This window comes from Leptopilina boulardi, unplaced genomic scaffold (assembly GCF_019393585.1).
Source record: "Leptopilina boulardi isolate dan_hultmark-lab unplaced genomic scaffold, ZJU_Lbou_2.1 LbouV2_32, whole genome shotgun sequence".
Lineage (NCBI taxonomy): Eukaryota > Metazoa > Arthropoda > Insecta > Hymenoptera > Figitidae > Leptopilina > Leptopilina boulardi.
The window spans coordinates 212994-235746 of NW_026137885.1; the positions used below are offsets into that span (position 1 = coordinate 212994).

At 27.4% G+C, this 22753-nt stretch overlaps 2 protein-coding genes and 1 long non-coding RNA gene across 5 annotated transcripts in view; 1 reads left to right on the plus strand and 2 right to left on the minus strand.

Moving 5' to 3' along the window:
• LOC127284251 (uncharacterized) overlaps positions 1-22753 on the plus strand; it is a 60465-nt gene that overhangs the window by 17849 nt on the left and 19863 nt on the right. Inside the window, exon 3 of the long non-coding RNA XR_007843457.1 lies at positions 2207-2383. This is a non-coding gene — a long non-coding RNA (uncharacterized LOC127284251). The remainder of the gene's footprint in view (positions 1-2206; positions 2384-22753) is intronic.
• The window catches only part of LOC127284249 (uncharacterized), a 102282-nt gene that overhangs the window by 15745 nt on the left and 63784 nt on the right, over positions 1-22753 (minus strand). Inside the window, exons 1-2 of one of the 2 annotated variants that reach the window (XM_051309605.1) lie at positions 9164-9530; positions 3769-3861 (exon numbers count right to left, since the gene is read on the minus strand). In XM_051309605.1, coding sequence (XP_051165562.1) covers positions 3769-3861; positions 9164-9211 — 141 coding nt within the window. In that variant the 5' untranslated portion in view covers positions 9212-9530. Of the gene's footprint in view, positions 1-3768; positions 3862-9163; positions 9531-22753 lie in introns of those variants that run through there. The other variant, XM_051309602.1, reaches the window with a different exon arrangement.
• On the minus strand, positions 12968-16186 carry LOC127284250 (trypsin-7-like). 2 transcript variants are annotated; one of them, XM_051309607.1, is made up of 7 exons: positions 16039-16186; positions 15841-15914; positions 15312-15400; positions 14177-14324; positions 13855-13965; positions 13488-13728; positions 12968-13201 (listed from the first exon to the last, which is right to left on the minus strand). In XM_051309607.1, exons 1-7 carry the CDS (start codon positions 16145-16147, stop codon positions 13158-13160), a joined length of 816 nt encoding a protein of 271 aa, XP_051165564.1. In that variant the 5' UTR covers positions 16148-16186; the 3' UTR covers positions 12968-13157. The 2 variants fall into 2 exon arrangements, with proteins under 2 accessions (XP_051165564.1, XP_051165563.1); XM_051309606.1 differs by lacking the exon at positions 12968-13201 and having other exon boundaries at positions 13241-13728.

The window sequence follows — 22753 nt, forward strand, 5'->3', positions numbered from 1 at the left end:
TATTAATTTCGAAAAGAAAGTTTCAATTATCATTCCTCACTGATTGAGATCGAACTATATAAATATATATATATATATATATATATATATATATAGGCAATATAATCAGCTTCGAAATATTTAAATTTCAATAATAAACCGTTAATCCCTTCAAAAAAATTGAAATCTATATATATCAGGTTCATGAATAAATTTTTGAAATAAATATACTTTAGATATGAAAAATTCAAAATACTTTGAATTTAAATGAAAATCAACTGATTTAATAAAAATGAAAAAAAAATTTTTTTTTGACAAATGGTTTTAAAAATGAAATAAAATTCTCAATTATAAATAATATGAAATATCGATTCTCAATTGATGATTATTATTTCAAAATTTTGACAGCATGGAGTCATTTATATACCTGCAAAAAATTTCAACATATAACCCATATGAATAGAAAACGTGAGAGCGAACAATATGATTCAAAAAACTATTTAAAATTCTTCACTGGGATATTGAAAGAAATGTCAGACGCTCTACGTGCGAAAAAAAAGGTCTAAGGTTCAAGTCAAGACCCTAAAATTAAGGCCTGGAAGCTAGAGATCGAGAGTTCATCTTCATTATATATTACCAAGAAATTTTTGAACCCCTAACATATAGGAGGAATGCGTGATTCATTCCAAGCATCCAGCAATTCACACTGGACCATAGTCTTTCGACAATAAATTAAATGGACATGGAATTTCAAATTGCATCCGGACCTCCAACTTTTTCAATCTGGAGAGAACATTTTAAGGATTATATCTTGTTTAAATTCCAGACGTTCTCTTCCTTCCGTTTTGCGAGATAAATGGCATAAATTTCGAACCTAATTATATATAGTCAATATTTTTCAATTTTTATAATGATATTAAAAAAAATAATTTTTTTAAGGGCATGTGAAAGTAGTGATATTTTTAACAATTATGAAAGTAAAAATTACCACTCTTTTTACCTACCCTTGATAATACAGATTACACATTTACCGACTGCTTCTAAATCTTATCTAATTCATTGATTTATCGATAAAGGCACATTGTACATGCAGACAGACATATAGACAGAGTTGTAAAATTCGTGAATAAAATAAATCTCGACAATCTATTCAAAAGAAAAAAAAATAATAATAAATTAAAACTAATTTACGGGGCAAGAACTAATTTTTTATTTTGAAAAATTGCCCTCCTGAGGTGAAAAGGAGAAGTTGAATTCTTTTTTTTGAGAGAGAATTTTGAAGATGAACACGTGCGATAACATTGTTGTACGTTCATCTTAAAAGTCCATCTCAAGAGAGAAAAAAAGAATTTTTCAAAATGAAGAATAAAGAAAAAAGGGATTTAAGCCCTTGGATATTTTTAGTTCACCATGTATATCTAGTATTCCAGTCAAACCTGTTTTTTGTCCCTATTCTATTTTAGGACCAACTACCTGCCGTTTGAGAGAAGCAACAGGTAGATTTTCTTTTGGTCCATGTATACACAATAACTATTGGCCCTATAGGTGGGCTCTTTTTCTCATGTTGTTTCTTTCTACCTCTACTTCTCTCTCTCTCTCTTTCTAACATATTACTTCATTGTATCTCAGGTGCTTCATAAATTTCCGGTTTTTAAAAGTCACACTTATTTTTTAAAATCCTCAGCACGAACATGCACTTTTAACAAAAATGAAACACGAACATAAATTTCATTTGCAATGGTCAATTAAAATGGGTTAGTTTTTTTTAAAATTATGGTCACTTTTTTTCGTTTTGAAACACTTTGTATACATATTGTTCCGTTTTGAATTCTATTCTTTATTTTTAAAGAAGAAATCAGATAAATTGAATCACGAATATAATAAATGAAGTAAAAAAAAAAAATGAATTTAATTAATGGAAAATCTGATTTTTATGAAATAAAATTTGATTTAAAAAAAATGTCAATTTTTTATAAAGAGAAAGTCTTCTCGAAGAATAAAAGTTTTCCTTTTGAGAAAGTATTAGAAGCTCAAAAGTTTAGAGAAATTAAAATGTATATACAACCAGAGGAGAGAGGGAGATATATATATATATTTGTCTCTCGAGCCAAATAAACATTTGTTTTAAATAAATTTTATTTAAAAAGGTCTACGGAGTTTGTTAAAAAAAATTGCTTATATCGACAGCCAGAGCTTTAATAATAATAATTTTAATTTTTTTTTGCAGATTCTATCCTCGATATAAGGACACAGAATTCTTTATATTCAGACTTTTTAGAACTCGGTCTATTTTTTACGGTTATTTTTCACATTTTCTGAATGGAAAATTTAACTTGAAAGTAGGGATCTCCGAGGGCTAATTAGTTTGAAAGAATCTCCTTGAAGCTGAAAATTCGTCATTAAGGTAAATATTTTAATTTATTGGAAAAATTTTATTACAAAAAATTTAGTTGATTCTAATAGTTTTTATTATTTGTCTCAAATAAACGTAATAGAAATATTTATTGGAGAAAATATGTACTACATAATGTACTGAAAATAATAAAAAATATAAAAATAATCTCCGTTTTGTATTAAAGAGATTATATTTATTTGTATATATATCAACTAGAATCTGAAAAAGAGACTTTATATCCTGGATCCTCTTTAATAAAAGGATGACATATAAAAAACTTTCAAATCCGCTTTCCTTGCAATGAATCAGAAATATGTACTTTACTGAGAAAAACGATGAATGAATCCAGGGTTTTTTTTTTTTTTTTTTTTTAAATGGATGTTTGTGTTATAATTTCTAAACGATCATGATGGAGCAAAGGGAGAACTCAAAAGTGGAACTCCTTTCGTTAGACGTTATCCGCGAGTTCCCGGGAAGTTCGTGTGAAGTCAAGATAATTTTCTCTCTCTCTCTCTCTAGCCAAGTACAATTAGTTTACAAAGATTACTAATTAAATCCGTGAGAATCGGAGGGAATCTCAAATATTGTTACCTAGTTTGAAAACTCATTTTTCTTTTGAAAAACTTTACAAAAAGAATCATTTTTGCCTTCTAGAATATTTTTGATTTACTCGAAATTTTTTTTTTTTTTTACAAAATTTTAAGAAAAAAAACGAGGAATGTTGAAAGAAAAAATAAATAAATAGAAATAAAATTGAAGAATTTTGAAAATGAAATGATAGAAAATAATGTTTGGCTAGATGCGAAGCTTGTGGCGCGGTAAAGTTGAACAAAGGTCAGAGCCAATCTTTGCGCGCCAACAATAAAACGAGTACAACATCGGCTCAAGAACCTTCGGAGGCACTATGAACCAATGAGAATTGAGCTTCGAGAATCTCGCGGGAGAAAGGACCTCGGGAGTTGTGGTCCAGAGGTCCGTTACAAGCAGCATCGCGTCCTATCGATACGTAACCGTATAGTATAGTAGAAAATACTATACGTAGCAAGAAAATATTAGTTTTAATATTATATAGTATTAAAAATGGAACCAGTGACTCAGGAGTCATCTATAATCTTTCAATATATATTTCTAGTCATGGCAAACACAATGATAATCCATATAGGCATATATTAAAACCTAAAACCCAATATAAGTTCCTCTAAGGCCTTTCTAATTCTGTATGGATGACTCACCAACTTTCTGTTTCTCTCTCTCTCTCTCTCTCTCTCTCTCTCTCTCTCTCTCTCTCTCTCTCTCTATTTCTCAGTTTTTCTCTTTAAATCCGATCGTTGATTTTAACTTGCAATCCAAAAAAAAAACCGAAATTTAAAAATTCAATTTTTTTTTTCTCTTACCTTGAGGGCACAAAAAATACATGATTCTCGCATGCAAGCATGGCCGGAAAGTTCTCTGAAACTCCGTCGGAAAATGTCCAAATGCCACAGCACCTATAATAAAAAAAAGGGATTTTTTTTATTTCAAAAAATTTTTTTTCTCTAAATTAGTGAAAATTGGTTCACTAATTCAAATCAGTTGAAATTTTCACTGAATAGTAAAAATTACTAACAAAAAAAATCTTTATCTGGAACAGCGATATGTTTCACTGAAATAGCAAAAGTTTTCGCTATTCTAGAGAAACATATATCCCTGTTCCAGTAAAACTTATCGTTGTTCCGAAGATTTAAATTTAAATCTATTTCTTATAAAAAAAAAAATTAATGAATCTCTTAAATTCTATTTTATACTTTCTCCTAGCTATATATGTATATAGTGAATTGCTTCCTGGCTTATAAATTTAAAAATAAAATTTGGAAATTTCGAAAACACAATGATAGTAATCGACAAGATCGAATGAAATCAGTAGTTGCATATAGTAAAATAATCGTAAAATGCAAAAAAAAAAAGAAGTTATATGATTCCATGGAATTCGATGATTGCCCTCGTTATAGTGTTTTTCAGATCGTAAATATGCAAAGGACTTCTACATACATGACTATGTAAAATAATTTTGAATGAATTTGCAAGATACTTGATAGCTAGTAACAAAAAAAGAAACAAAAAAAATTATAATAATTGTGATAATAGTAATAATAACAATAATAATAGTAATAAATAAACAATTATTATTATTATTATAATACCTAATAAATAAATAATTATAAAAATTTAATAATAATAATTTAATGAATAATAATAATTATCATTATTATTAGAATTATAATAATAACAATAAAAATGTTAGAAAAAAGTGAATTGCTCTACAGACTATTCATGAAATGAAGGGTGTTAAAACAGCTTCTGTATATATGTACGAATATGGTACATTACTTAACATATATATATATATAGTACCAGTCGGTTAGCCATACAAGATAGCCTACTATTGACTATATCCTGCGCATTATGCACAGGGAAAGTAAATCACAATTTCCGTACCATATTCCACAGTGTACAGAACAGAGGACGATAATTTTTCTTTTTCCGGTCCTGAGGCTTGAAGCAAATAACAGATACTTTTCATATACATATATATTGAATAATGTTCTTTCCACATCGACAATATAAAGTACTAAATTGCTTTTATTTATTTTTTTTTACATAAAAAAAGCCAAGTTTGTTTTATCCAAACGTGATAATTTGCCAACATTGAGAAATTTTTTTTCTTTCAATTTACATATAATTTTATAATAATAGTGTAATTTTTAACCGAGAAAAATTGTAATTTTTTAAAATTAGATTTGGTTGCAATTTTTTTTTTTCTCAAACAATAAGAAAGTTGTTAATTATCAATAATAATTCACTTGTTGTATATGTCTTTTGACAATAGAAGCAAATAAGATTATCCCTTGGTAAATACTTTCATAATCCCAAAGAGTGATTATCTGTATACATAAATTAATAATAATTGAAAGTCTTTCTAACTTTTACTATCCTCATAATGAATCCTATATAATTCTATTAGCCCTCCCCCCCCTTTACTCTTCCCACAAGGTCGATATAATACCAAAACAATAGAAAGTCACGCTTATTGATTCAACTAATAATGTTCCCACCATATCAGTACAGCCGTTATGGTCTCACAGTGGGTGCTTCTTATAAAGCATCCTATATATATATATATATATATACTAGCAAAATGGGGTATTTTTTTAAAGTGGGCGTTTCGAATGACCTGACAGGTGAAAAGGGTCCCTTTTTCAGGGACGGGGGGTCAATTTCAAAAAATTTTACCAAAAATAATATTTGTAAAAATTTAACTGAAAAAAAAATTTATTAAATAAAATAAAAAAAGAAAAAAATTTTTGAAAGAAGGCATTGTTTTTAGAAATTACAATTATTTATTAAGCATTATTATAACACAAAGTTATATTATTGAATAGATATTAATTAGAATTTATTATATTATTAATATAAAATTATTATTATCATAATTATTATTATATCATTATTAGGCATTATTATTTTATTATAATTTAATTTTTTTGGCCCTTAATTGTGAGAACAACGCACAGCGCGGTAATGTTTTAAATATGACCAATAGGATGCGTGTTTAATTCGGGAAATCCCCGTTTGCATAAATGCGCGCGATATTTAAATTTTATAAATGATTTTTAATTTAAATTGTAATTCAAATTGTAATATAATTACAATAATAAAAATAAAGATAATAATAATAATAAAAATAATAATAATAATAATAATAATAATAATAATAATAAAAATAATAACAATAATAATAATAAAAAAAATAATAATAATAATTTATTATAGTTGTAATAACAAATAATTGTAATGGAAATAATGTGACTTGTAATAGTAATCAGTAATAATGTATTACTTTTACTATTACTATTGTTAAAGTATTAAACTTATTTTTATTTACCACCGTTACATAACTAATTTGGCAATAAATAACAAATGTAACAACTAACTATAAAATTCAATTTTTTTTTTCTAATTTCGATATTATTGAGAAAGAAAAGTATAATTCATAAACAATACGATGAAGCTTTTATTTGAAAACTAGGGTTTATATATATATGTATACATATAAAAAAAAATGATTGAAGTTTGAAAATAATGGACCACAATCTTTTTTTTTTCATTTCTTCTTGCGGCCCCGCTATATAGTAAAACCACGCCCAAAGTAACAGGTTCTCGCATCATATAGCCTATATATATATATACAATATGCTCCACCAGACGATTCTATTTTTATAGTTTTTTCAATAAATATAACCATAAAAAAAGAAATACTATTTATCTTTTGACTATGTGTGTGTATTTTATTGAAAAATCAAAATGGTAATAAAAATCTATAAATATCGGTTATATATTAATATTTTCAACTATAAAAATTTCAATTTATTTGATTCTTTAATTAACGGGTTTAAAAAAAAAGAGAGAAAAAAAGGATATTTTATTTTATAGAATAAATATTATTTATTTATTTACTTAATTATTATAATTATTATAATTTTTAATATTATTATTATTATTATTATTATTATTATTATTATTATTATTATTATTATTATTATTATTATTATTATTATAATTCAAATGGATTTATTTTAAAATTTTTTTTATGATTTTCACACTTTTATAAAAATAATTATTTTTTTTTAAAAAATGTGTTTCACCTTTTTTTTTAAAAAAAAAAGAAAAAAACTCGTCACGCACTTGTATGTGACGCTTTCAAAGTCCTTGCGCGTCGTCACGCCAAGAATAACTAGGTATTCAGAGCGTTTTGAAATTCTAATCTTGCGAACATGATTCCAGAATTTTTGCACCGTCTTGTATATAATATATAGAAAAAAAAATATCTACAATGAACAATCCGGAACGAAAATTTCCCAAACTTAATGTTTTCATCAGCAAAAAAAAAATATATTTCCCACGAGATTGGTAATTTTTTTTCAAGTAGAGACAACTTTTGAGTCCACTATTACGAGGCTATAACAGGACCCATCGAAATTAGAAATCAGATATAGGAAGAGAGAATAGAAGAAAAAAAAAATGAGAATCGACAGCGAAATAACGAGTCAAGAACCGTTAGGCTTTAGTAATTTAATTATAGAGACTTTCCATGGCCTTCTCTTGTTAATTAACTTCTATACTAATTAAACGCACAGAGGTGTTTTATACTCTACATATAAATATTCCTCTTTTGTGTATTATTGAGTTTTACTTCCTCATTGAAAAGCAGGATGTTCTATATATATATTTATTTGGAAAAATATATTAAATATTTTAAAAAATGTATTTTAAAAAACATTAGAAAACACATTTTTAAAAAGAGTAAAAAAATTTCTCTAATATATTCGAAAATGAAAAAAAGATTAGAATCAATCTATAAAGGAAATGTTATACTTGGAAATATTAAATAAGAATTACCACACTGAAAAAAAAATTTATTTGATTCAAATACCGGTGTATTTGGTTATTATCAAATAAATATTTACTTGAATCAAATATTTCTTATTTGAATCAAATATATAGTATTTGAATCAAATATTTCAGTATTTGAAGCAAATACCATTTATTTGATTCAAATAAGAAATATTTGATTCAAGTAAATATTTATTTGATAATAACCAAATACACCGGTATTTGAATCAAATAAATTTTTTTTTCAGTGCATCATTAGCGACCAATTTCTTTGGATATGAAAGAACTAATCTTGAATATATTTTGATGATGGAAAAATATTTCCCTTCTGGCTAAACATTAATGATCTACTTAATCTGTCAAGTATCAAATGGAATTCGATTCACTTTTCATTATACCCCTGGGGCAATTATATGATGCCACAAGAAAATCATGTTTTTTCATTATATTAAAAAAAAATCATGAATCTATAAACTATAGTCTCACTTTGTATATATAAAATATTAATTGAGACGTTCAGGAAGTTATACTTTCTAAATTTATTATAATTTACCGCTATATCAAATTATTTTGTTTGGTAATTTTTACTTAAAACGATGGTAATTTTTTGTTTACTAAATTGAAATTTGTTAATTTTTTTTACTGATTACAAATTTTTACAAAAAAAAAAAAATTTATAAAATAGTATTAAAAAAAAAGTTAGAAAACATGAAATGAAGAAAAAGAGGAATGGACCAAAAAAAAAGAAAGAATTCTAAATAAACTGCACGGTAATCTAAGATACGTGTGAGGGTATTCAGGAGCATATTACATAAATAACGTTATATACTCCCCCAAGCTGAAATAACCGCGCCTCGCTTTTGCGGCGAACCAACTTTGGTTCCCATGTACCTTATATTCTGCATGAATATTCACTAACTAAAAACCATTTTAACATATAGGAAGAATAATGTTGTGTGTTTAGTAATATTTTTCCCTTTTTTACCTTCCGGGGATCTTCCATTTTTTATTATTTCCAAAAAAAGGAGCATCTTATTTCAAAAAAAAAAAAAAAAACCCAATGAAGAAATTTTTTATAAAAAAAATATTAATTTTGACAAATTAAATTATAGAAACAAAAAAATATTTAAATTTAATATTTTTATCTAAAAATAAAATAACAAATCATCAATAAATCCCAGGGGGGGAGGGGAGATAAACAAGCGAAACTGGTTAAACCGGTGTCAAGATTCTAAAATGGGAGAATCAACAAGTGTCCCCCTTCTCCTTTTTGTCGCATATTCTTACAAGGGGGGGGGGACCATGCGTGAAAATAGAGGTCAATTTTTTTTTTTTTTTTTTGCAAAAAAGGTTTTTTACCTTAGCAATTTGAAAAAGTGCCTGCCTTCTGTGTCGCTCCTGCTTCATTTTTCGTCTTGGCTTTCTCTTCTCGTTTTGGGGTCACAAATTGTAATTATTAATCCAAAAATCCACTTTGTTGAAATGAAGAGAAGAAAAAAAAACGAATTCACTTATCACTAATTAGTGTTGTTATTAATACGTTGAGCGTCATTATTATTTTTTTTTAAATTTCCTTATTTGAAAAAAAAAATGGCACTACCGCACACACATTCACGAGAAGGATAATAGTAGTACTTTCTGACGCGAAAGACGATGCAACAATGCCCGGATAGGGCCCCACCGGCTTCTAGTCGATAGTAGCGACGCAAAGGACTCGAACGGACAGGTGACTAACTAAAAAACGAGGGACGACGATGGAGAATGGGAATCGCTTTTTTTTTTTTGTTTGGTATAGTGAGTGTACACTATAGTAAATAAACTATAGTAAAACGGCCATCTTTACTACGAGGAGGACCAAACAGCGTGGGTGAGGAGAGAAAGGCCCTTGGGTCATTTGAATTTTAACCATAGTGGGGGGGGGGCAGAAGAAGAAGAGGGTAAAAAAGGGCCAACTTGGAGTGGGGGGGAAAAAGACGTTGGTGAAAAAGAAAAGAAGACGCGCTTGGATTGGAGAGAAGAAAGAGAGGCAGTCGAACCTTGGGCATTGAGGAGTGGAGGGGGTAAGACCCAAGGCGATGCGGGATTAGTGGAGAGAAGGGGAATCTTGATAATTTTTTGAAGACACACGAGGAAGAACCGGTAAAGAAAAATCTCTCACGACTACGTTTTACGCTACGTTACTCCACTACGATTTTGTTACGCAATTTGATTTTCGAGTAAGAATGAGTAATTTGGGACTTGAATTTTGGTTGTACGTTATTCGGTTATATAGAAAATTGGAGAGAGAAATCCTTGAACGAGGGCGACGTCGTTACTTTGCCCACTGTGCGTAAACGATTTTATGGAAATTTGAAATGAAAAAAAAAATATATATATATATTTCGTCAGATTTTTGATTTTCTAGATGATTGACCGTGAAATTGAAAGGGAATTACTGTCAATCGAAAAGAGAATTTAATGAAATTTAAAAGAGAAAAATATGAAAAAAAAGAAATAATTCAAAGTGCGATAATAAACTTGTTTTTAACAAATTTTGCAATGTTTTATTTTAAAACAAATATATTATAATTGAATTAAATAAACTATTTGTCTCGCAGAGCGTAATAATTTTTTTTTACTTGGCGTAAATAAAATAAAAATTTATTTGCAAAAAATAAATATTTACTTTATCTAAATGTTTATTTTAATATTTTGAATGAAGAAAAAATTTGATTGAGCCATAAATAAACTTTTTTATCTTTTTAATTCAATCAAAAGTTTTGGTTAACAATTTTTCATTGTTTTAAATAAAATAATTTTTTTAAATTTAAAATTCATGGGCATGACATTTTTTAAATAATTTTCGATTATATTTTATAAAAACAATTTTACCATTTTTCATTGGACTTTTTTTAATTTTCAAATTTTTTGAAACAAATTTTTAAGGATTGAAAAGTACTTTTCAAAAAAAAAACTTTTTAAAAAGGAAATTTTTATCAATAGTTGGCGACGTGAATTTGGTATAAAAGCGAACGCACAGTGTTGGGAGTTTAAGAAAATGTATGAAATACTGGGAAATAGGAAGAAAGGTTTATATGAAGGTTCAGTAGAGGAGAAAAAAGAAGGAAAAAAGAATTTTTGCCAGGTACATCTTTCTCTCTTTGTTATATCATTGAAGCGCGTGTAATTTTTGAAACTTCTTCTTCTTCTTCCTCTATTTTTTGATGATGGTTAAGAAATTCGTTGCATTTCATCAGTTTTCTCTATCTTAAAAACTCCTCTATAGGGTGCCATCTAGATTAGGATTACGGCCACCATGACATTCGAAACTAAATTCCATTGTCTAGACTAGAATTGTACTTTTTTTTTCCTGATCTGTCAACGGACGATTTTCACATATTTTTTTTTTGTAGAAAAAAATACAATAGAATAGTGAAAAGAAAAATTGTAACAGAAATTGTATATCAGTAGCGTGTAAAAGTTGATTTTTTTCACAATAGAAGAAAAAATTTCAATTATTAATTGTGGCGCGCTTTGGACCTTAGAAGTAAACGAATTATAGGTTATGTTTACGGGCGGTTTTACATTAATTAAGTTTTCTAAATGTAAAATTTTTAAATCTTTGTTATTTTATAGCTTTAAATATGAATAATTTTGAGAATTAATCTGTGTATATTTTCACTTAAAAATTTCGAAACATAACCTATAATTTTTTTGTTTCTAAGGTCCTTTTCATACAAATTAAAAAATTTTGAAATTCATCAAAATAATTACACAATTTTATTCTATAGAATGAAAAATACGTAAATTGCTTCCAATTATTAATATATATATGAAAAAGAAAAAAATATAATGAGTAAATATTTGCATATGTGCGGTAAACGAGTAAATTTTGCGCAAAATTAAAATACAGTCATTTATTATCATAAAGGGACTAGAATAATAAAAATAGAAGACTCTCTCTCTCTCACTCTTTCATTTCTACAAAATGTGGTCTTTTCACAGAGAGTGCGTTTTGTCGCATGAAATCAGAGTGGTTGTAGAAAACCGGTTTTTTGCGACGATGTGCACACAGTTTCGTACTAGTATACACAAAGCAGTTGTTCATGCAAAGGAGTCGGAAGTTTACGAAGTAAGAATTACGTAGGTTTTTTTTTTTTTTTTCTACAAAGGTCCACGCACATAAACAGACCAAAGATTTTCTATTCTCTCGATTTCATTTCATATTTTTTTTCCCTTTTTCTTTTTTTTTTTTTTTTAAATACTTCCGCCTTCTTTGTTTCCCTTGTTATTCTCTAGTGAAATATATATAATTGTCTTACAATAAATATTCAAATTTATTAAAACAATAATATACTATTGTTTTTTGTAATTTATTGTTAATTGCATGAATTATAAATTTATAAAAAATTTTAAGTTATTATGGCAAAAAAAGGGGTTTATGAGACGATTTTTTGAAAGAAAAATGTAAATATTCGTTTGGATTTGGAATAGTATAGGTTGGAACGTATTAAGAAACCGGTTGTGCGGGTGTTTGTTAAATCACTAGACTATAGCCACCGAGAAATTTTCTTTTAAATAGAAATAGAAAATTTTATTTTCTAAACTAAACACTTTTTTTTTATAGACTTTCATTTAGATTTTTATTTGAAAATCAAAATTTGAAAAAGGGAATTTTTATAGGTGGTGTAAATTTGTTGATATAAGGAACAGATAATTCTATACTTGCTATGGACCATAAACTCTCTCGAGGGACTATTGCATAAATGAGAAAATACTATATATAACTGATATAACATTATCCAATGACAAATAATTTACAGTTACTTTTCTTATACACGTGTTCATAAAAAAAATTCATACAAATATATATGCAAAAGTTCAATTTACTGATTTAAAACGACGACCATATAAAATTTAAAATGACCATATAATTGAACTTATAATTCCACTGAGAACATAGATTGATTATATATCATATATACAGCATAATAAAATCCAATTTCAATTTTTAAATTATTCATATACATATATAATTCATTCTAATACCGTCAGTCTTTTCTTCTCGATTTTAATCTAATATATGTTTACTAAAATACTAACAAATAATTCTTTTTTCATTTTCTACTGTATTTAAACAAAATTCGACATTTATTTGAAAATTAAAGTTTCTATAATGCTGGCCCATTGTTCCATATACATTGGAACAAAGTTACGTTTATTGGGTTCAAGAAAACGTTAATTTGTTCTTGAGAAGAAAATGTCACCTCACTCCAATCATCAAGAAGGTGCAAAAGTTCCTTTGTTCCAGATGATTGTTATAGGAATAAACTCTGTGCTTATGGCTCTCCCTTTTCACACAAAAACTCATTATTTACCATATATATACTCCCACTTGTAAAATTCCTCGGATGAGTTCTATATTTATACAATAATAGGCAATATTTTTACATTCTATTTGTTTATAAATACAAAAACGACAAATCGTTACTATTGACTCAAAAATTTAATAAAATTTTTTTATTTTTTTTAAGGATACCATACTTTTTATTTTATTACAAAAAAGTTTGTAACAAATTTTGAACATTTATTTTTCCTTGTCAAAGAATAATTTTCGAATTATTACATATTTATTCGAAATATTTAAATTGATCAATATTTTTTATAATCCAATTATAAAAGGCTGATATTTTTGTATAAATACCAGGATATCCAGGACGTGCACAACCATCACCTCCCATTACAATTCCTATTAATTTCCCATTTAAAACTGCTGGACCACCAGAATCACCAAAACAACTATCGACACCACCGGTTTTTACAAATCCAGCACAAAATACACGATCATCATTTAAAGGATTATTTGAATAGATTTTTTTACACTCATCCTCATCTATTATTGGTACAAAAGCAGTTCTCAAAACATTCGATGCAAGACCATTTTCCTGTTTATATTTTTAAATAAAATTGCGATTTTAATAATTTTTTTCAAATTTAGTAAATTCGACGATTATTTAAATAAATAATAACAAAATTAAAATAAAAAATATAATTTTTATTATTATACATACACTTGTAACTCCAAATCCGGAAATTTGTATTTTACGACCAACTGGCAAGTCATCGAATTTCGCCAATAGAATTGGACTTTGCTTTTCTTTAATTTCAATTGGAATATCTAACTAATTATAATAAATAATTAAAATTAGTTACCAACAATTTATGATGAAATTATTAAATTATTGATTATTATTATTATCAAATAAATAAATATAAACATATAATAATAATAAATAAAATATATTTTTTTAAATTATATCAATTTTGCGAAGTTTTTTTTTTTTTAATTATAAAAAATAAAAACTAATGAACGATAATATTTAAATGAAATACCTTAATTAAGGCAATATCATCATTATAGCCTGCATCATCTCGTTTACTATATTTTTCACGATATCGTATCACTTTATCAATTTTGTGTTCTTCACCGCCATAATATTTATATGATGTTCCTAATCGAACTGTATAATCAGATTGCAATCTAAAAAAAACAAAATTTTGCCAGCAATTTTTTGCTGTTGTAATATTGCAAAAATCTAAATTTAAAAAAAAATGACTAAACATAATACAGACAAACAAAAAAAAGGAAATGTTACACTGAGAAAAAAAATTTAGTGTTTGCAAACAAAATTGTTTGGTTAGGCAATTTTGGTTCTTGTAACCAAATTTTGGTTGGCTGAAACAAAGTCGTAGAGTTATCTCAACCAAACATTTGGTTAAGCCAACCAAATTATTTGGTTGAACATTTTTAAATTCCAACTAAAATTTAGTTACGACAACAAAATAATTTAGTTGACACAACAAAATAGTTTGGTCAATTGGATAAATATTAATTCAATGTTAAATTGATAATAAAAAAAATAATGAAATAAATAAAAAAGATAAAAAGAAAAGAGATAAGGTAGAATAAAATTTTTAATTTTACAAAGAAAACTGTTTGTTTGATCAACCAAACATTTTTGTTGACCTAACAAAAAAAAGTTATGGTTGAGCTAACCAAACATTTTTGTTATGCCAACAAAAAACACTCAACCAAATTTTTTCGTTGACTCAAACAAATAGTTTGGTTGCTTAAATACGAACAAAATTTTTTTGTTGGCCCAACCAATTTTTGGTTCCTCTGACTAAACATTTTTCTCAGTGTAATAAAATCGGAATTTAATTTTTTTTTAAATAAATTTAAATTAATATAATATTTAAATAATAAATTTTTGATTATAAAATATTTAATAAAATAAAAATATTATATTTAATAAAGTAAAAAAATAACAAAAAATATTTTTAAAAAATAGTTTATTTATAATAAAGTTGAAATTGAAAGAGTAGTTTATATAACGATAAGATAATTAAAAATTTCATTAGTAATTTAACAGCAATATTTATATAAAATTGTTTCGTAAGTGAAAAAAAGTTTAAAATTATTATTATCCATTTGTTTTGTTAATAATTATAATGAAAGTTTACTAACTCTTGTACACAATGTGAGGCAGTTATAAGCCATAACTTGTCTATAATGACAGCTCCACATCTGTAGTTTTCGTCATGAAAAATAGCCGCCTATAAAAATATGTGGCAAAAAAAAAAAAAAATTTCAAAATAAATTTATTCTAATTATATATAAATATATGGTTATATACTTGATGTTTATACTCTATTATTAAACTCATTAATCTACTGTTATGAATTATTTCAAATTTTTTTTTTTTTTCTTTTAATTTTGAAATTGCTTCGAATGTATGTATGGAATGTTTTAATTACCCGTGTGTAATCAATCATAAATATAAATATATGTATATTCAAATATACTTTTGAAAAACGATCAACTCTTAATGAAAAATTATTGAAATTCTAGCGTTGAAAATATGGTATTTATACCTATATAGGAGAAAATTATTTCAATATATGATTCAATAACGAATCTTGAATTGCAAACATTTGTCTAATTTTCTAAAATGAATTTTTAATTTTTAAAATTGAATATTTTCAATATACTTTACCATATATGGAATGTGATTTATGTCGGCAACTTTTCCTCCAATAATTCTTTTAACCAAATAATCATAGTGTGCATCTGACGAATAATTTTTATTAATATTAATATAAAAAGTAAATTAAATTTTGTTTTATAAAAAAAAAAATGGAAAAACTAATTTTTTTTTAATTGTAAATATACAATAAAGCGAAAAAAAGAATACCACAAATGATGATAGAAGAGTTAATAAAAAAGATGAATGTGATGAGGAAAATCATGACTTTTGTGAAATTTAAAACACGCCGGACAGTTATAAAATATAAATTTATCATCAGTTATCTGAGAGCGTTATGTCACTTGCGTAGTAGATTGTAAAAATCTTCATCCGGTTTGACACTATATATATATATATATATATATATATGTCATTGAGTAATATATATTTTAATTTAAAATATAATAAATTCTCTATATATATTAAACGTCATTAAAAAATCCCACAGAAATAATTTCCCGTCACCGCAAAAAAATAAAATTTTGCAATTTTTTTTTTTATTCTACGGTGAAAAATATTTTTTTAATTAATTTGTTTCTTATTATCGAATATCAGGGAAACAAATTTTATAAATTAAGGTGTTGAAAATTTTTTGTAATAAACAATCTGATTATTATTAAGAAAAAAAAAAACCAAAGTCAATTTACATAATTCACACGAAATTGCCCTTGTGAATTTTCAGGAGCATAGCCCCCTGGGCATATGTATGTAAAATCTGTGAGCCAAGAAAAGACGTTTAATATCATAGTCGCAGGTGAAGAACGTGAGAAAACGCCAGATTGTTAACATTGATTCTTCATTGATTCTATTGTGCGCCAACATTATATTATTTTTATTCAACATTGTATCACGATAAACGGTCAATTAAGTTTACAGATGTTAAGATTTTTTTTTTTTTTTTTTTTGTCGCACATTATCGAAATTTGCTTGACAAAATGAATTTTTTTTTCTGAGTCCGAATATTTAGCGCCAACAGATGCTCGCAAAACCACATTTTATTGTGACACACGCGGCTCATTATACATTGTTCATTATTCTATACTATATATATATTGTATAAATTGTGTGTTTTAAAAAACATAAAACCCGTTTCACAATTAGAATGTGCTACAGATACAAATACTTTTGTACTCATTCATTAACAGATGAATGCTAATGAATACCCTGTAAAATTTGACCCAATTTTATACTAATTATTATTTTCATTATCATATTGTTTTTGCTGAAACTGGCAAATTTTATCATCATTTCCGAGATATAGCAAAATATGAAAATTTTATTTATTACAAAATGTTATTAAAAATATATTATTCGTATTTATGCTAATTAAGGACAATTCTTATATTAATATTAATTATTAATTATTAATATTAATTCTATTGGTATTTATCTCGATTGTGAGAGAAAATGACTCGCCACCTATGAGTCATTGGTCGTACTTGAATATACAATGCGCAAGACGACTGTGCGCAGAGCGCGGGAATTTTGAAACTTACTACGAAAAATTGATAAATTATTTTATTATTAAATAATAATTATTACTTAATAATTATTATTAACTAGTAATTATTAACTAATAATTATTAATAAATAATTATTATTAACCAATAATTATTATCAAATTATAATCATAGTAGTAAAATAATAATTTCCTCTATAAATATAAGAATGCGTGAAAAAAACGTTATTTCTTTCTTTTTCACTTGCGAAATGGAAGTTATATAAAATTGACAAAAGAATTTGAAATCCTCATATGTAAGCAGATGGATGCAAAATTTAGAGGGAATGTTATGAAGAAACCGGAGACTTCGATGCCTAAGTGTGGTCCGAATTGTGGTCATATGAAGGGCATAATGGCGATTTTATTCAGCCATCTTTGTTTATTATCGGGAAGCATTTTGGGTACCGGGTCTTCACCCCTTTTTGGCTGCACGCACGACACGCGCATCACGCACGTTCATAATTCGCATTTGAGTTCAAGAAAGAAAGAAAGAAAAAAAAAAACCCCCCCTTGCAAGGTTTCACGAACCCATCTGCTGTGTCATTGTAACACTCGAAGAAGAGAGCAGAGATGCCTCGCAGGTGGTTCCATATACATCTAGTTTTAAATTACATTTTGACAATTTTTTGAATACAGAAATTTGTTTTTCTAAATATAAGAAAATATTTTTATTAAATATTTTTAAATTCATAAAAAAAGGAAAATTACAATTGTATAAAAAAAAATTAGGAGACCACAGATGGTGAGTTGAGTTTTCTTAGCATTTGCGCACACGTTCCGCGATGTACGTATAATTTCTCGTTTGTACACTATGTATAGAGTCCTATGCTATTAAAAATGTTTGAGGCACGCATTACTGTCGTGCACTGGCATCTTGAGGGCCACTTAGAACAACAGGTGTTTTAGTATATTTAACTTAAATACCCTCGCGAGGGAAAGGGGGAAAAAAAATAAAAAATTAGCGGCGTATAAAGAAAATTTATACAGAAAAAGAATTTGTGTAGCATTTGTCATGCCAAAGGAAACCTTGACCCTTGTGAAGATTCTATATAAGCTTGTAAGGTTTTTCAAAAAATTTTAACGTCATACAAATAGGGAGAGAGGCGCTTCTTTTTTTTTCGATGACAGGGTCAAAGACTCAGGTGGTACTATTATTCAGGGGTTAGTGGTCGCGCCCACTGATGCATGAGAACATTTATTATGACCCCTAACATATATATATTGTGGGATACTTAGGCTTTCAAAATGATTCCCTCTTGTGTGATGAGATGTGGAATCAAATTGCCTTCAAGGCGTTAAATTTTACTCCCTTCATGTCAAGAAGCCTTTTAGTCTCTTTGGAATGTTCATAAAAATCTTTTTTAATCTCTAAAGTATTTAAATTTAGAAATTGGTTTGATTTAGATATATTTAGGATATTAAGCTTAATGGAATTTTCAAATCGTTTGTAATTTTGTACCTCGATTGTGAGAAAGAATGACTCGCCACCTATGAGCGATTGGTCGAACTTAAATATACCATGCGCAGACGTCTATGCGCATAGCGCGGTAACATTTGAAAATAAATAAGATTTTTTTTTTGATAAATCCCCATATTATTGATTTCCTAAATTATAATTTAGCGCAGCAGAAGAATATAGATAAAAATTGAAGAAAACTAATTAGAAATTTAAATAAATATCGTATTTTTGAATAGAGAATTTTGGAAAAAAAAAATTGTTTACTTCAATAATCCACAGAAGCTGATGGTGAACTTTAAAGATATTATTATGACACCCTCGCGCACGTGCCATATTATTGTTCTGGTACACGCTGTGGTAAAAAAAAAGAAGATCAAAGAGATTTGCTGCATAGGTGACTGAGGCGAATTGTATATAGAATATAGAGAGTATAAATGTCAAACTGAAGATATAGGAACGCTACGCGTACTCCATCTTCTTGTATATATATATACTGCTCGAATAGTGAAAGGAAAAGAGTTTCGCGTACAAAAACAGAATGCCAGAGGGGCTCATCTTCTCTTTATATCGATTGCATAATATCATTCAGCATATAGAATTCTACTACTACGATACTATAATAGTTTTGCGACTATATAGTGAATCACGATGGCATTTTGCAACACTTCTTCTTCTTCTTCTTCTTCTTCTTCTTCTTCTTTGCCTCAAAGAAATTTGAGGACAAGTTTTGTTATTTGTCGCGATAATTAAAATTATATTCTAAAATAGAAATTTAAAAAATAGGTTTTGGAATTCAATGAAAAAGCGCCAAAAAAAAAAAAAATATATATATATATATATATATGTATATAACGGCGCGCAGGACCCTGCGGTCATGTCAGGGATTTACTCTCCAAGTTTCAAGTTTCTTGTAACCTGTTTTTCAACTTGAAATCGAGTTGGCCGGTCATCGAAAATTATCATCATCATCAGAAATTAACGTCCAATGTTTATAAAAGATACGAAAAAAAATCGGGTTTCGAGATTTCTCTAAAATTTAATCTGTGGAATTAAATTTTTTAAGAAAGGATATATATATATATATCACAGACATAGTAATGAGATATTTAAATTCTTATCGCTTTTTTACACTATATAGCCTTTTTTATTTAAAGACGCAAGAGGTGATGATTTTCAAAGATGATGAACCCTCTAAAAAAGGTCAATTTTAAAATTGTGTTTTAAAAATGAATTTAATTAAAATTTACAAATTTACACCTCAAGATATATATATACAGATATTCAAGATTGGAGATCGCGCATATATGCAATACAGTTTCCGGAAAATTGTTAGGCAAATTTATGCAGGTAACAGTCCGAAAACCGAAACCGCTATTTGGAATATATCGTTGTTGATGAATCTTCATTCTTTAAATATATAGAAGAAATTGAAACAATTTCTCATAAATTTACAGTTTGATTTATCAGATTTCAAAATGATTGTATCAGGTTTGACATAAAATTTGATAGATAGTCGTAAATTTTGTGGTTTAGAAAAGAATCATATATACAGACATATATGGAGATTTATAATCGTTACTTAACTTCGTTGTTGTACAGAGAATTTAGTGTGCAAATCAGAAGCGAGATGATTTTAAAGTTACTCAAGTCAATTCTTCTCTATATTTTTACAAAAGAGGAAGAAGATTAGTATCAGTTCACGATTGGCTGACTCATCTTCACTTCGTTGCGGAAATTCATTAAAAAATTTGTATCAAGCTGAACAAGATGCAAAAACCTGTCAAGGGAAATGGAATCTTTTATCTTATATAGATGCGAGTTTGAAATTCTTTTGGAATAATGGAAAATTATGCTAACGATTTAAATAAATCAAAATCGGTTTAGCCAAGTCTTCTTTAATTTGAAAAAAAATTCCCCCTTTGGCAAAATTGCGGTTGCGTTTTTATTAAGAGCGGTTTATATTGCAATCATCATCATCATCATCATCATCATCATCAGCCGGATGATAAGAAAGTTATAAGAATTTTTTTAAACCAAGAAAAGGTTATTCAAACATTTACGATGCTACTTATATCAAATTACCTAATCCCTATAACCAATACTTAATAAATATTCTCGTTGGTGATTAAGTGAAACTCAGATTCACCTCTCGCACGTGCTTGGATAATTTATAATTGAAGTAATTCTTGTGTATATACGGATTATAATGACGAGAATTATCAGAAGACAAACTTTGTAGATAGGTCATCGCCTCTCTCTCTATATATATATATGTTTTCTATCCTTTCGACTCTCTAGAGAAGCTGTAAGTGATGCTGTATGTGTTGCTGTATATGTATATCTTATATACACTTAGATATATACTCTACAAGATGTGCCACCATTTATACTAAGGTGCTGCGCACGTGCGACGTATACTCTAAAGACAAAAATGAGAGAAAAACACAACATCAAACAGAACTGGTTTTCTCCTCTCGAGGGATCCTTTCCACTGTATGTATGTATCACCAATACTTAAGCAAGTTTACCTCACGTGAAGGTAAAGAGTTTTTCTCTTTATGTATGAATTTGCAAAAGAACGGATTATCGTGATTTAGTACAGTCAGCTGTTGATGACAATTCCCATCAATTTTGTTAAAAATGAGAGAATTATAAAAAAACAAATGTTTAGAAAAAGAAGAATTTCCTCAATACCAGGATTTCAATAATAATCTTCTTCTTATTATTTCTCTTTTGTCGTTAAACTTTTTCGAAATATTCATTTTCCAATGTAGTTGCTAAAAAACAAAAAAAAAATCTCAGATGATTTTCTTTTCTATTTTACTTTCAAGAGTCTAATGATATGGAACAGAATAGTGTTTTAGAGAATATGACGACAAATGTTGAGATGCAAAATAACGGTAGCAATAATAATGGTGGAGAAAAAAAAAAAAACAAAGTTGGAAAAATTAGAAAAGAATTTTTAAATAATTATAGAATCGAAGAAAACGTAAACATATTGAGGAAACAAAATTTAGCTTCTTCATTTATGAAATTGGTACACATGGTGAAGAGGTTCATCGGGGCCAGTCACGAAAGAAAACCCGTTGCGTTGTTTTCGACGTCTTCGAGAAAGAGAAAGAGAGGCACTCTTAAAAAAAAGGGGGAGAGGTATAACCGGTTCTTGAAGAAATAAGAAGAGAACAGAAGTGGGAGACAGGATCGTACTCAGAATCCTTAAGAGTAGATATTATATTACCCTATGGATCAATTTTTGATATGTTATAAGATATTAAATTACCAAAAATGCCAATAATATTTTGTATTATTTGAAAATTTAATTATTAATAAACATGTAAAATTTTCAACAATTAGCTAAAATTATAAAAAAAAAGAAGAAAAAAATAGAATTTTTTTTTTTCTAGAGGAAATATGAAAGTAATAAGAATTTCTTGCTACACTCCTGAGGAATGAAAATAGAGGACAAGATATATAGCATTAAAGGAGGCTATAGCGTGCTAAAAACCGGTTTTACGTTTTAAACTAGAGTAAAAGTTTATTGCATTGCGAATTCGCCAAATTGAGCGTATACATGCGTGTGGCCGTATAGGAAAAAAAAAATATGACCACGCATCATGATCGAACTCTTTACAAAGTCAAAAGTCGTTAAATGTGCACGCAGCTGCGCATTAGACATTACTAAAAATAAAAATCAGTTATGTATTCTTAATTACCTTACATATGGAATTTTCTCTCTTCCCAAGGATAAAATATCTATATAATTATTTTGCAAACCAATCCCATCGATATGACTATAAAATGCATAGATGGACGCAATTATTGGAAGACTGCGCCCTCAAGGAATACTTAATTAGGTAATTTTATTTCTCTGTCAAGGAGCCATACGTTTATGCAACAAGGTAATTATCAGTTTCAGTCTAGAA